Source organism: Mya arenaria, chromosome 2, assembly GCF_026914265.1.
Source record: "Mya arenaria isolate MELC-2E11 chromosome 2, ASM2691426v1".
NCBI lineage: Eukaryota > Metazoa > Mollusca > Bivalvia > Myida > Myidae > Mya > Mya arenaria.
In genome coordinates, this window is record NC_069123.1 from 65332292 (window position 1) to 65348993 (window position 16702).

Genomic DNA, 16702 nt, shown 5'->3' on the forward strand with positions numbered 1-16702 from the left:
TAATTGCAGATGACTGGTAAATTAGTAGAAACAATAATTGCAGATGACTGGTAAAGAAGTAGAAACGATAATTGCAGATGACTGGTAAAGTAGTAGAAACGATAATTGCAGATGACTGGTAAAGTAGTAGAAGCGATAATTGCAGATGACTGGTAAAGTGGTAGAAACGATAATTGCAGATGACTGGTAAAGTGGTAGAAACGATAATTGCAGATGACTGGTAAAGTAGTAGAAACGATAATTGCAGATGACTGGTAAAGTAGTAGAAACGATAATTGCAGATGACTGGTAAAGTAGTAGAAACGATAATTGTAGATGACTGTTAAAGTATTAGAAACGATAATTGCAGATGACTGGTAAAGTATTTGAAACGATTAATATAGGTGACTTGCAGTATAGTAGTAAACTGATAATTGCAGGTAAAGTAGTGAAAAACGAGAAATGGAGGTGACTGGTAAAGTAGTAGATACGAGAAATGAAGATGACTAATAAAGCAGTAGAAACGATTATTGCAGATGACTGGTAAAGTAGAAGCAGCGAGAAATGAATGCGACTGGTAAAGTAGTAGAAACGATATAGCAAGGTGACTGGTAAAGCAGTAGAAACGATACTTGCATATGACTGGTAAAGTAGTAGAAACGGGAAATCAAGGTGACTGGTAAAGTAGAAGAAACGAGAAATGAATGTGACTGGTAAAGTAGTAGAAACGGGAAATGAAGTTGACTGGTAAAGCAGTAGAAACGATAATTGCATGTGGCTGGTAAAGTAGTAGAATAGATAATTGCATATGAATGGCAAAGTGGTAGAAACGGGAAATGAAGGTGATTGGTAAAGTAGTAGAAACGATTATGCAGATATTTGGTACAGAAGTAGCAACGATAGAACACTATTAGCAAGATAATTGTAGTACATTGTATACATCACGGGTCAATATGAACTACAGAAAAGAAGCAGAGCATATATCTGGATATGAAATAACCATGAAGAAAGGGTGTATAGCGGGTATCATTTAAATAGGCAAACAAAAGAAGTGCAACAATACTCAGCATGCGAGTTGTTATGAACCTCTCCTATATTTCAGAACTGCAAGAGGAGCAGGTCGTTGCCAGGCGACCAGGTGGACAACGATTGTGACGGCGCGGTGGACGAGGACACGTGTACACCTGATGACCTTTGTAAGATTATACTCGTTGTAACTAACCTCTTGCATGTGTAATCTCATCGGATTCGTAGATTTCTTTCAGGATCATTTCTTGGAATTACCCAAACTGACCCAAGATGGTGCACTATAAAACAAACTGACCCAAGATGGTGCACTATAAAACAAACTGACCCAAGATGGTGCACTATAAAACAAACTGACCCAAGATGGTGCACTATAAAACAAACTGACCCAAGATGGTGCACTATAAAACAAACTGACCCAACGTTGGTGCGCTTTAAGGCCTTACCAAATTTTTTTTTATTTCAAGCGTCAACCCTAAGGACGAAAATTTATCAAGCTATCATGAAATAACGAACCGAAAAAAATCCGTATACTAAAAGAGTGACAACCTATGTAGATCATAGACACCAGAGTCTTCTTGGTCCATCCTGGGGCATTCCAAATTGTTTAGATTTCCACTGAAAGATGACTTCAAAAATAACTTGTCTTCGAGTGTGTTGATCACGGGAATCACACAGAATGCATCATTTCTGATATCAAATGCTAAGAATTCAAGTACAAAGTATAAAATACTTGCGATCTGAGGTTGGGAATTTTAGTAAAAGGAAATAAAAAATAATCGGCAAGATTTTTGGTCACCTAAAATGCGTTATTGTTTTCGATCGGGAAGCCCAAAAATTATCCGTCTTGGGACGTAAAACATAGAAACGATTTGGTAAAGGCTAATACTAACTGACCCAAGATGCTTCGCAAAGAATCAAATTGACCCAAGATGGTGCGCTTTAATACAAAACGACCCAAGATAGTGCGCTTTAATACAAAATGACCCAAGATGGTGCACTATAATACAAAATGACCCTAGATGGTCCACTATAATACAAAAGGACCCTATATGGTAGGCAAAACTACAAACTGACACACGATGGTGGGTCCAGGGCTGTGCGAAAGTGTGCAATATTACTAACCTACCTAAAAGTGTGCTCAAAAATACATACTGACCCAAGATTGTGCGCAGTAATACAAACTGACCCAAGATTGTGCCCAATAATACTTGCTGACCCAAGATGATGCGCTACAATACAAACTGACCCAAGATTGTACGCAATAATACAAACTGACCCAATATTGTGCGCAATAATACTAGCTGACCAAAGATTATGCGCTATAATACAAACTGACCAAAGCTTGTGCGCCATAATACAAACTGACCCAAGATTGTGCGCCATAATTTAAAACTGACCCAAGATTGTGCGCTATAATACAAACTGACCCATGGTTATGCGCAGTAATACAAACTGACCCAAGATAGTGCGCAATAATACTAGGTGGCCAAAGATAATGCGCTATAATGCAAACTGACCCAAGCTTGTGCGCAATAATACAAACTGACCCATGATTGTGCGCAATAATACAAACTGACCCAAGGTTGTGCGCAATAATACATGCTGATCCAAGATTGTGCGCAATAATACATGCTGATCCAAGATTGTGCGCAATAATATATACTGACCCAAGATTGTGCGCAATAATACAAACTGACCGAAGATTGTGCGCAATAATACATGCTGATCCAAGATTGTGCGCAATAATACATACTGACCCAAGATAGTGCGCAATAATACAAACTGACCCAAGATTGTGCGCAATAATACATGCTGATCCAAGATTGTGCGCAATAATACATACTGACCCATGATAGTGCGCAATAATACAAACTGACCCATACTTGTGCGCAATAATACAAACTGACCCAAGACTGTGCGCAATAATACATACTGACCTATCACAGTGCACAGTGATACAAACTGGCAAAAGTGGGTGCATAATCATACAAACCGACTAAACATGGTGCGCAATAAAACAATTTGACCAATGTTGGTGCGCCTTAAAACAAACCGAAGTTTGAGCGCAATGATACAAAGCTGGTGCGCTAATGTTCAAAGTAACACAAGATGGTGCGCAAAAACACTAGCTGAACCAAGGTGAAACACAATAAGACTAGCTGAACCCAGGTGGAGCACAATAATACTAGCTGAACCAAGGTGGAACACAATAATACTATCTGAACCAAGGTGAAACACAATAAGACTAGCTGAACCAAGGTGAAACACAATAATACTAGCTGACCCAAGGTGGAGCACAATAATACTAGCTGAACCAAGGTGAAACACAATAATACTAGCTGACCCAAGATGAAGCACAATAATACTAGCTGACCCAAGATGAAGCACAATAATACTAGCTGACCCAAGGTGAAACACAATAATACTAGCTGAACCAAGGTGAAACACAATAAGATTAGCTGAACCAAGGTGGAGCACAATAATACTAGCTGAACCAAGATGAAGCACAACCATACTAGCTGACCCAAGGTGGAACACAATAATACTAGCTGACCCAAGATGGAGCACAATAAGACTAGCTGACCCAAGGTGGAACACAATAATACTAGCTGACCCAAGATGGAGCACATTAATACTAGCTGACACAAGGTGAAGCACAATAATACTAGCTGACCCAAGGTGGAACACAATAATACTAGCTGAACCAAGGTGAAGCTCAATAATACTAGCTGACCCAAGGTGGAGCACAATAATACTAGCTGAACCAAGGTGAAACACAATAATACTAGCTGAACCAAGATGAAGCACAATAATACTAGCTGACCCAAGGTAAAACACAATAAGACTAGCTGAACCAAGGTGGAGCACAATAATACTAGCTGAACCAAGGTGGAGCACAATAATACAAGCTGAAACAAGGTGGAGCACAATATTACTAGCTGAACCAAGGTGAAACACAATAATACTAGCTGAACCAAGGTGGAGCACAATAATACTAGCTGAACCAAGATGAAGCACAATAATACTAGCTGAACCAAGATGAAGCACAATAATACTAGCTGACCGGAAGTAAAACACAATAAGACTAGCTGAACCAAGGTGGAGCACAATAATACTAACTGAACCAAGGTGGAGCACAATAATACTAGCTGAACCAAGGTGGAGCACAATAATACTAGCTGAACCAAGGTGAAACACAATAATACTAGCTGAACCAAGATGGAGCACAATAATACTAGCTGAACCAAGATGAAACACAATAAGACTAGCTAACCCAAGGTGGAACACAATAATACTAGCTGACCCAAGGTGAAACACAATAATACTAGCTGAACAAAGGTGAAGCACAATAATACTAGCTGAACCAAGGTGGAGAACCATAATACTAGCTGAACCAAGATGGAGCACAATACTACTAGCTGAACCAAGGAGAAACACAATAAGACAAGCTGAACCAAGTTGGAGCTCAATAATACTAGCTGACCCAAGATGGAGCACAATAATACTAGCTGACCCAAGGTGGAGCAAAATAATACTAGCTGATCCAAGGTGAAACACAATAAGACTAGCTGAACCAAGGTGGAGCACAATAATACTAACTGAACCAAGGTGGAGCACAATAATACTAGCTGAACCAAGGTGGAGCACAATAATACTAGCTGAACCAAGGTGAAACACAATAATACTAGCTGAACCAAGATGGAGCACAATAATACTAGCTGAACCAAGATGAAACACAATAAGACTAGCTAACCCAAGGTGGAACACAATAATACTAGCTGACCCAAGGTGAAACACAATAATACTAGCTGAACAAAGGTGAAGCACAATAATACTAGCTGAACCAAGGTGGAGCACAATAATACTAGCTGAACCAAGATGGAGCACAATACTACTAGCTGAACCAAGGAGAAACACAATAAGACTAGCTGAACCAAGTTGGAGCACAATAATACTAGCTGACCCAAGATGGAGCACAATAATACTAGCTGACCCAAGGTGGAGCAAAATAATACTAGCTGACCCAAGGTGAAACACAATAAGACTAGCTGAACCAAGGTGGTGCGCAATAATACTAGCTGACCCAAGGTGGAGCACAATAATACTTGCTGACCCAAGGTGGAACACAATAATACTAGCTGAACCAAGATGGAGCACCATAATACTAGCTGACCCAAGGTGGAGCCCAATAATACTAGCTGACCCAAGGTGGAGCACAATAATACTAGCTGACCCAAGGTGGAGCGCAATAATACTAGCTGAACCAAGGTGGAGCACAATAGTACTAGCTGACCCAAAATGGAGCACAATAAGACTAGCTGACCCAAGGTGGAGCACAATAATACTAGCTGAACCAAGGTGGAGCACCATAATACTAGCTGACCCAAGGTGGAGCACCATAATACTAGCTGACCCAAGGTGGAACACCATAATACTAGCTGACCCAAGGTGGAACACTATAATACTAGCTGACCCAAGTTGAAGCACAATAATACTTGCTGACCCAAGGTGGAACACAATAATACTAGCTGACCCGAGATGGAGCACATTAATACTAGCTGACACAAGGTGGAGCACAATAATACTAGCTGACCCAAGGTGGAACACAATAATACTAGCTGAACCAAGGTGAAGCTCAATAATACTAGCTGACCCAAGATGGAGCACAATAATACTAGCTGAACCAAGGTGAAACACAATAATACTAGCTGAACCAAGATGGGGCACAATAAGACTAGCTGACCCAAGGTGGAGCGCATTAATACTAGCTGAACCAAGATGAAGCACCATAATACTAGCTGAACCAAGACGAAACACAATAATACTAGCTGAACCAAGGTGAAACACAATAAGATTAGCTGAACCAAGATGGAGCACCATAATACTAGCTGAACCAAGATGAAGCACCATACTACTAGCTGACCCAAGGTGAAACACAATAATACTAGCTGAACCAAGGTGAAACACAATAAGACTAGCTGAACCAAGATGGAGCACAATAAGACTAGCTGACCCAAGGTGGAACACAATAATACTAGCTGAACCAAATTGGAGCACAATAATACTAGCTGAACCAAGATGGAACACCATAATACTAGCTGACCCAAGGTGGAACACAATAAGACTAGCTGAACCAAGGTGGAGCACAATTATACTAGCTGACCCAAGGTGAAACACAATAATACTAGCTGAACCAATGTGAAACACAATAAGACTAGCTGAACCAAGGTGGAGCACAATAAGACTAACTGACCCAAGATGGAGTACAATAAGACCAGCTGACCCAAGATGGTAAGCAATAATACTAGCTGACCCAAGGTGAAACACAATAAGACTAGCTGAACCAAGGTGGAGCACCATAATACTAGCTGACCCAAGATGGAGCACAATAATACTAGCTGACCCAAGGTGGAGCACAATAAGACTAGCTGACCCCAGGTGGAGCACAATAAAACTAGCTGAACCAAGGTGAAACACAATAATTCTAGCTGACCCAAGGTGGAGCACAATAATACTAGCTGACCCAAGGTCGAGCACAATAATACTAGCTGAACCAAGGTGAAACACAATAAGACTAGCTGAACCAAGGTGAAACCCAATATTTCTAGCTGACCCAAGGTGGAGCACAATAATACTAACTGAACCAAGGTGAAACACAATAATTCTAGCTGACCCAAGATGAAGCACAATAATACTAGCTGAACCAAGGTGAAACACAATAATTCTAGCTGACCCAAGGTGGAGCACAATAATACTAGCTGACCCAAGGTCGAGCACAATAATACTAGCTGAACCAAGGTGAAACACAATAAGACTAGCTGACCCAAGGTGGAGCACCATAATACTAGCTGAACCAAGGTGGAGCACCATAATACTAGCTGACCCAAGGTCGAGCACAATAATACAAGCTGAACCAAGGCGGAGTACAATAAGACTAGCTGACCCAAGGTGGAGCACAATAAGACTACCTGACCCAAGATGGAGCACAATAATACTAGCTGACCCAAGGTGGAGCACAATAATACTAGCTGACCCAAGGTGGAGCACAATAAGACTAGCTGACCCAAGATGGAGCACAATAAGACTAGCTAAACCAAGGTGAAACACAATAAGACTAGCTGAACCAAGGTGAAGCACAATAAGAGTAGCTGAACCAAGGTGAAACACAATAAGACTAGGTGACCCAAGGTGGAGCACAATAAGACTAGCTGACCCAAGATGGTGCGCAATAATACTAGCTGACCCAAGGTGGAGCGCAATAATACTAGCTGACTCTAGGTGAAACAAAATAAGACTAGCTGAACCAAGGTGGAGCACAATCATACTAGCTGACCCAAGATGGTGCGCAATAATACTAGCTGACCCAAGGTGAAACAAAATAAGACTAGCTGAACCAAGGTGGAGCACAATCATACTAGCTGACCCAAGATGGTGCGCAATAATACTAGCTGACCCAAGGTGAAACACAATAGGACTAGCTGAACCAAGGTGGGGCACAATCATACTAGCTGATCCAAGATGGAGCACAATAAGACTAGCTGAACCAAGGTGAAACACAATTCGACTAGCTGACCCAAGATGGAGCACAATGATACTAGCTGAACCAAGGTGAAACACAATAAGACTAGCTGACCCAAGGTGAAACACAATAAGACTAGCTGACCCAAAATGGAGCACAATAAGACTAGCTGAACCAAGGTGAAACACGATAAGACTAGCTGACCCAAGGTTAAACACAAAAATACTATCTGACCCAAGGTGAAACACAATAATACTAGCTGACCCAAGGTGAAACACAATAATACTAGCTGAACCAAGGTGGAACACAATAAGACTAGCTGACCCAAGGTGAAACACAATAATACTAGCTGACCCAAGGTGAAACACAATAATACTAGCTGACCCAAGGTGAAACACAATAATACTAGCTGAACCAAGGTGAAACACAATAATACTAGCTGAACCAAGGTGAAACACAATAAGACTAGCTGACCCAAGATGAAACACAATAATACTAGCTGACCCAAGGTGAAACACAATAAGAATAGCTGACTCAATGTGAAACACAATAATACTAGCTGACCCAAGGTGAAAAACAATAATACTAGCTGACCCAAGGTGAAACACAATAATACTAGCTGAACCAAGGTTAAACACAATAATACCAGCTGAGCCAAGGTGAAACACAATAATACTAGCTGAACCAAGGTGGAACACAATAAGACTATGTGACCCAATGTGGTGCACAATAAGACTAGCTGACCCAAGGTGGTGCACAATAAGACTAGCTGACCCAAGGTGGAGCACAATAATATTAGCTGGCCCAAGGTGGAACACAATAAGACTAGCTGACCCAATGTGGAACACAATAATATTAGCTGACCCAAGGTGGAGGGCAATATTACTAGCTGGCCCAAGGTGGTGCACATTAAGACTAGCTGACCCAAGGTGGTGCACAATAAGACTAGCTGACCCAAGGTGGAGCACAATAATATTAGCTGGCCCAAGGTGGAACACAATAAGACTAGCTGACCCAATGTGGAACACAATAATATTAGCTGACCCAAGGTGGAGGGCAATAATACTAGCTGGCCCAAGGTGGTATTTCCTGACTCATGGTGGAGCACAATAATATTAGCTGACCCAAGGTGGAGCGCAATAATACTAGCTGACCCAAGATGGAGCGCAATACTACTAGCTGACTTTAGGTGGAGCGCAATAATACTAGCTGACCATAGATGGAACGCTACTATACTAGCTGACCCAAGGTGAAACACAATAATACTAGCTGACTCAAAATGGAGGGCTTCCTTATTAGCTGACCCAAGGTGGAGCGCTTCCTTATTAGCTGACCCAAGGTTTAGCGCTTCCTTATTAGCTGACCCAAGATGGAGCGCTTTCTTATTAGCTGACCCAAGGTGGAGCGCAATAATACTAGCTAATCCAAGGTCGAGCCCAAAAATATTAACTGACCCAAGGTGGAGCACAATAATACTAGCTGACCCAAGATGGAGCGCAATTATACTAGCTGACCCAAGATGGAGCGCAATAATACTAGCTGACCAAAGGTGGAGCGCACTAATACTAGCTGACCCAAGGTGGAGCGCACAAATATTTACTGACCCTAGGTGGAGCGCAATAATACTTGCTAACGCAATGTCGAGCGCAATAATACTGACTCAAGATTGAGCGCAATTCTATTTCTAGACTCTTGATATGGCGCAATTATACTAGCTGACTGAAGGTTGAGCGCATAGAAACTAACCTATGTTAGGACGCTGTTATACTTTCTCAAGTTTTAGCGCTGTGATGCAAACTGACCTAAGGTGGTTTGCAATTATACGAACTGACCCAAAATAGCGCGCACAGAACTAGATCTGGCTTTTCTTTTTCTTTATATTGTTTGGTTTATATAACGCAACTTGTTATATATCTTTCATCGGTGTTTCCCGAACACTTGTTTTTGAATCATCCCATGGAACACACACAATAAGACATGTTCGTCATGACTGAAATTGTAGTCAACTTTTATTTAGTCAAGAGAAAGCAGCTTCAGATCGATTGTTCCGTGCAGTGTTGTCACATGTTTTATTAATTAAAACCATCAGTCAACCGACAGAAATAATTAACATTTCAAAAGAATATGTCTGTTGCCTTGTATCCAGCACTTAGCTATCTCAGACGTAACATGGCCTTCATTCAGTGTGATTTGCATAATATGTTTTTGTCGTCATGTAAACACTTTACAATTGCGTTGACTTTATTATCGGTTACATAAAAACGTCAGTCAAACAACCAAACGTGAGCAACTATTTCATTGAGACGAAATAGTCTCTGTAAATTAACTGCATTATATACTGTTTAAATAGGGGTCAAATACGTTACCATGTCTAAGAAAATTAATGAAAAAACAAAACAAAAACAAAACTACTACAAACGATCGACTAAATAAACATTATAACGGCTATTCTGAAATTCCAGATGCAATGTCCACGTTAAAATGACGCTGTTCTTATTCATATTTAATTTATATGATACTTTGACAGTACCGTTTGTGTATAATGTTCTAATGTTCTAATGTTTAATTACTTTTTCCCTATAACATAAAAATGAAGCTTCAAGGATTTTAGGGGGTGGGATGCCGGGTGCCCCCCCCCCCCCCCCACACGCCGATGAACCCGCTAGTGGTGTGGTAATCACGTGATGCTGACCTCATTCGGGGTATTAGATGTTTTGTTCTTCATATGTTGTAAAACGGTCCTTAAACCGGATGTGGACTTAAACGTTAAAGCTAGAGTAGTTCAAAAGGAAGTCGCGTCTGATTATGAATAGTACCAACATCACCTTTGTTTATGTTTGAACGTGTGTTAATCTGCAGACCAGAGGTTTACCGTGGCGAGGAGCGATAACACCAATAACTTCTATGTCGTTGGAGTGGAGGGTTGGACCACCATCCCCTTCCACGTTCAACTGAATCCGGGAAGTATCGTCTCACTCAGCGTCGTTGGCGATGAAGACAATGGCGTCCCCTTGGCGTCCATTATAGTGAGATATCTATTGCGATATTTTAGAAGTAGATCGCCATAGCATTTCTGCCAGATTTCGGCCAAACAAAATCAAAATGATATCATTTTCCTCACATTTTAGTTTTTGTTTTGAGTGAGATGCTGATTGTCGTATCAATACCAATATGAAAGCCAAGAATGATTTAAGACAAACTTTGGCCGATGCAAAGGAAAGAAAATATCATACTTAGTATTAAAACCCCGTTAAATAACGTACATAACGATTGCATATCCGAATAAAAACATTTAAAATAATTGTCTTGGTTCGTTATTTGAATATCTTCAACAATAGACACAGTTATCAATACGATGTGATGGACAATAGTTCTGCTCTCTATGAAACCATATTATTTTCAAAATAGCGATGGTTTCTTTTCTATTGATAACAATGTAGAAAAATCTTGTTTGACATGTATTTGACAGATCACAGAAACCTCGGTGTGGACGGAAACATGCTCAAGCCCGCCATGCAATACGGAGACAATCACTCCGAACGACATGATTTTTACTATTGTGGTTGACCAAACCGCCTCAGACACGACACTGGTAAGCACCCCTTTCTATCAAACTTCGTCTATAGTAGGCACTTGATCACAATACAAATGAAATTATTCCACTATTTTCGATCAGTGGAGAAAGTATGCATTACAAATATCTCATGTGATGGTGTTATATTCACCGGTATGGTGAAGGTATGTGTTATCTCACGTGAAGGCTATAAATTCAGCGGTATGTTGAAGAATGTGTTTTCTCCCACCTAGGATTATAAGTATCTTCCATGGCCGAGAGTGTAAGATAGATTCATTCCGACCCGAGCGTAGGGTGTTTTGCGTAAACGAGGTTTACCGAGTTTCCGCTAAACACCCTGCGCGAGGGTCGGGATGAACCTATCTTATACGAGCGGCTATGGTAGATGCTTTTTCTCCCACCTCAGTTAAACAAAATTAATTAAAAATGTATTTTTTGCTGGAACTCTTTTGTGCTTAGTGAAAATAATTGCGTATGGATATGCGATAGCACGTGGTTGTCATGGATATGCGCGCAGTGATCCAGTTAATGTTAATAGTCAAATCGGTCTTTTAAAATAGTAATAAGGAAAATGAAGCATTATTTCTTAAATGGTGCGTGAAAACTTTTATGGTGACATTTGAAGCGAGAAATAATTAATTAGCGTTCTAAATATTACCATAAGACAAGATTTCCTTGATGCTACTGACGGTCCAGTCTTCAACAAGGGAGGTTTTTACAATGTGGTGACCTTTAAAAAGGAGTTCCATACGGGCATTTTATCTTCGCCCGTGGGCAAGATAAGAATATCTAGCATGGTTAAATAATTGGATCTACTTATCTGAGGTGGGAGAATGAACCTATCTTACACTCTCGGCCATGGAAGATACTTATAATCTCACGTGATGGTGTTAGATTCAGCAGTATGGTGAAGGCATGTGTTATCTCACGTGGTGGTGTTAGATTCAGGGGTATGGTGAAGGTATATATTATCTAAAGTGAAAACTATAGATTCAGCGGTATGGTGAAGGTATGTGTTATCTCATGTGATGGTGTTAGATTCACCGGTATGGTGAAGGCATGGGTTATCTCACGTGATGGTGTTAGATTCAGCGGTATGGTGAAGGCATGTGTTATTTCAAGTGATGGTGTTAGATTCAGCGGTGTGGTGAAGGCATGTGTTATCTCAAGTGATGGTGTTAGATTTACCGGTATGGTGAAGGTATGTATTATCTGAAGTAAAGGCTATAGATTCACCGGTATGTTGAGATATATGTTTTCTCAAGCGATGGTGTTAGATTCACCGGTATGGTGAAGGTATGTGTTATCTCACGTGATGGTGTTAGTTCAGCGGTATGGTGAAGGTATGTGATATCTCATGTGATGGTGTTAGATTCACCGGTATGGTGAAAGCATGTGTTATCTCAAGTGATGGTGTTAGATTCAGCGGTATGGTGAAGGTATGTGTTATCTCATGTGATGGTGTTAGATTAAGCGGTATGGCGAAGATATGCGTTATCTCACGTGATAGTGCTAGATTCAACGGTATAGTGAAGGTATGTGTTATCTCACGTGATGGCGTTAGATTCAGCGGTATGGTGAAGGTATGTGTTATCTCACGTGATAGTGCTAGATTCAACGGAATGGTGAAGGTATGTGTTATTTCATGTGATGGTGTTTGATTCAGCGGTATGGTGAAGGTATATGTTATCTCACGTGATTTTGTAGGATTTACCGGTATGGTGAATGTATGTGTTACCTTACGTCATGGCGTTAGATTCACCGGTATGGTGAGGGTATGCTTTATCTCACGTGATGGCGATAGATTCAGCGGTATGGTGAAGGTATATGTTGTCTTCTGTGATGGTGTTTTATTCAGCGGTATGGTGAAGGTATATGTTGTCTCCAGTGATGGTGTTAGATTCAGAGGTATGGTGAAGGTATATGTTGTCTCCAGTGATGGTGTTAGGTTCAACGGTATGGTGAAGGTATGGGTTATCTCATGTGATGGTGTTTGATTCAGCGGTATGGTGAAGGTATATGTTGTCTCCAGTGATGGTGTTAGGTTCAGCGGTATGGTGAGGGTATGCTTTATCTCACGTCATGGTCTTTGATTCAGCGGTATGGTGAAGGTATGTGTTATCTCATGTGATGGTGTTGGATTCAGCGTTATGGTGAAGGTATGTGATATCTCAAGAAATGGTGTTAGATTTACCGGTATGGTGAAGGCATGGGTTATCTCAAGTAAAGGCTATTTATTCACCGGTATGGTGAAGGTATGTGTTCTCTCCCGCGATGATGTTAGATTCAGCGGTATGGTGAAGGTATGTGTTATCTCAAGTAAAGGCTATATATTCACCGGTATGGTGAAGGTATGTGTTCTCTCCCGCGATGATGTTAGATTCAGCGGTATGGTGAAGGTATGTGTTGTCTCAAGTGATGGTGTTTGATTCACCGGTATGGTGAAGGTATATGTTGTCTCCAGTGATGGTGTTAGATTCAGCGGTATGGTGAAGGTATGTGTTATCTTACGTCATGGTGTTAGATTCAGCGGTATGGTGAAGGCATGTGTTATCTCACGTGATGGTGTTAGATTCAGCGGTATGGTGAAGGCATGTGTTATTTCCAGTGATGGTGTTAGGTTTAGCGGTATGGTGAAGGTATATGTTGTCTCCAGTGATGGTGTTAGATTCAGCGGTATGGTGAAGGTATGTGTTATCTTACGTCATGGTGTTAGATTCAGCGGTATGGTGAAGGCATGTGTTATCTCACGTGATGGTGTTAGATTCAGCGGTATGGTGAAGGCATGTGTTATTTCAAGTGATGGTGTTAGGTTTAGCGGTATGGTGAAGGTATATGTTGTCTCCAGTGATGGTGTTAGATTTAGCGGTATGGTGAAGGTATATGTTATCTCACATGATGGTGTTAGGTTCAGCGGTTTGGTGAAGGCATGTGTTATCTCACATGATGGTGTTAGATTTAGCGGTATGGTGAAGGCATGTGTTATCTCAAGTGATGGTGTTAGGTTCAGCGGTTTGGTGAAGGTATGTGTTATCTCACGTGATGGTGTTAGATTCAGCGGTTTGGTGAAGGCATGTGTTATTTCAAGTGATGGTGTTAGATTCAGCGGTGTGGTGAAGGCATGTGTTATCTCAAGTGATGGTGTTAGGTTCAACGGTATGGTGAAGGTATGTGTTATCTTACGTCATGGTGTTAGATTCAGCGGTATGGTGAAGGTATGTGATATCTCACGTGATGGTGTTAGATTCAGCGGTATGGTGAAGGCATGTGTTATCTCACATGATGGTGTTAGGTTCAGCGGTGTGGTGAAGGCATGTGTTATTTCAAGTGATGGTGTTAGGTTCAGCGGTGTGGTGAAGGTATGTGTTATCTTACGTCATGGTGTTAGATTCAGCGGTATGGTGAAGGCATGTGTTATTTCAAGTGATGGTGTTAGATTCAGCGGTTTGGTGAAGGCATGTGTTATTTCAAGTGATGGTGTTAGATTCAGCGGTGTGGTGAAGGTATGTGTTATCTCAAGTGATGGTGTTAGGTTCAACGGTATGGTGAAGGTATGTGTTATCTTACGTCATGGTGTTAGATTCAGCGGTATGGTGAAGGCATGTGTTATCTCACATGATGGTGTTAGGTTCAGCGGTGTGGTGAAGGCATGTGTTATTTCAAGTGATGGTGTTAGGTTCAGCGGTGTGGTGAAGGCATGTGTTATCTTACGTGATGGTGTTAGATTCAGCGGTATGGTGAAGGTATGTGTTATCTCATGTGATGGTGTTAGGTTCAGCGGTATGGTGAAGGTATGTGTTATCTTACGTCATGGTGTTAGATTCAGCGGTATGGTGAAGGCATGTGTTATCTCACATGATGGTGTTAGGTTCAGCGGTGTGGTGAAGGCATGTGTTATTTCACGTGATGGTGTTAGGTTCAGCGGTATGGTGAAGGTATGTGTTATTTCACGTGATGGTGTTAGGTTCAGCGGTATGGTGAAGGCATGTGTTATCTCACGTGATGGTGTTAGGTTCAGCGGTATGGTGAAGGTATGTGTTATCTCACGTGATGGTGTTAGGTTCACCGGTATGGTGAAGGCATGTGTTATCTCACGTGATGGTGTTAGATTCACCGGTATGGTGAAGGTATGTGTTATCTCAAGTGATGGTGTTAGGTTCAGCGGTATGGTGAAGGTATGTGTTATCTCACGTGATGGTGTTAGATTCAGCGGTATGGTGAAGGTATGTGTTATCTCACGTGATGGTGTTAGGTTCAGCGGTATGGTGAAGGTATATGTTGTCTCCAGTGATGGTGTTAGATTCAGCGGTTTGGTGAAGGTATGTGTTGTCTCCAGTGATGGTGTTAGATTCAGCGGTATGGTGAAGGTATGTGTTTTCTCACGTGATGGTGTTAGGTTCAGCGGTTTGGTGAAGGTATATGTTGTCTCCAGTGATGGTGTTAGATTCAGCGGTATGGTGAAGGTATGTGTTATCTCACGTGATGGTGTTAGGTTCAGCGGTATGGTGAAGGTATATGTTGTCTCAAGTGATGGTGTTAGGTTCAGCGGTTTGGTGAAGGTATATGTTGTCTCAAGTGATGGTGTTAGATTCAGCGGTTTGGTGAAGGTATGTGTTGTCTCCAGTGATGGTGTTAGGTTCAGCGGTGTGGTGAAGGTATGTGTTATTTCACGTGATGGTGTTAGGTTCAGCGGTATGGTGAAGGCATGTGTTATCTCACGTGATGGTGTTAGGTTCAGCGGTATGGTGAAGGCATGTGTTATCTCACGTGATGGTGTTAGATTCACAGGTATGGTGAAAGCATGTGTTATCTCACGTGATGGTGTTAGATTCACCGGTATGGTGAAGGCATGTGTTATTTCAAGTGATGGTGTTAGATTCACAGGTATGGTGAAAGCATGTGTTATCTCACGTGATGGTGTTAGATTCACCGGTATGGTGAAGGTATGTGTTATCTCATGTGATGGTGTTAGATTCACCGGTATGGTGAAAGCATGTGTTATCTCACGTGATGGTGTTAGATTCACCGGTATGGTGAAGGCATGTGTTATCTCACGTGATGGTGTTAGATTCACAGGTATGGTGAAAGCATGTGTTATCTCACGTGATGGTGTTAGATTCACCGGTATGGTGAAGGTATGTGTTATCTCATGTGATGGTGTTAGATTCACCGGTATGGTGAAGGCATGTTTATCTCACGTGTTGGTGTTAGATTCACAGGTATGGTGAAGGCATGTGTTATCTCAAGTGATGGTGTTAGATTCAGCGGTATGGTGAAGGTATGTGTTATCTCAGGCGATGGTGTAAGATTCAGCGGTATGGTGATCCAACGTAAATCCAATCATATTCAAACGTAACTCCAACCATTTTCCAACGTAAATCCAACCGTGATCCAATGTAAATCCAACCATATTCCAACGTAAATCCAACCATATTCTCACGTAAATCCAACCATATTCCAACGTAATTACAACCATTTTCCAACGTAAATCCAACCATTTTCCATGGTAAATCCAACCATAATCCAACCGTTTCCCGACGCTAATCCAACTATAATGCGACGTTACTCCAACCACTGCCTAGTGTTAATCCGACTACTAC

At 41.4% G+C, this 16702-nt stretch overlaps 1 protein-coding gene across 2 annotated transcripts in view; it reads left to right on the forward strand.

The window, feature by feature from the left end:
- Positions 1 to 16702, forward strand: part of LOC128242963 (uncharacterized) — a 63974-nt gene that overhangs the window by 11222 nt on the left and 36050 nt on the right. For both annotated transcript variants that reach the window (XM_052960421.1, XM_052960429.1), the window contains exons 4-6: positions 1082 to 1175; positions 10388 to 10554; positions 10998 to 11120. In XM_052960421.1, the coding sequence (XP_052816381.1) occupies positions 1082 to 1175; positions 10388 to 10554; positions 10998 to 11120 (384 nt within the window). The remainder of the gene's footprint in view (positions 1 to 1081; positions 1176 to 10387; positions 10555 to 10997; positions 11121 to 16702) is intronic.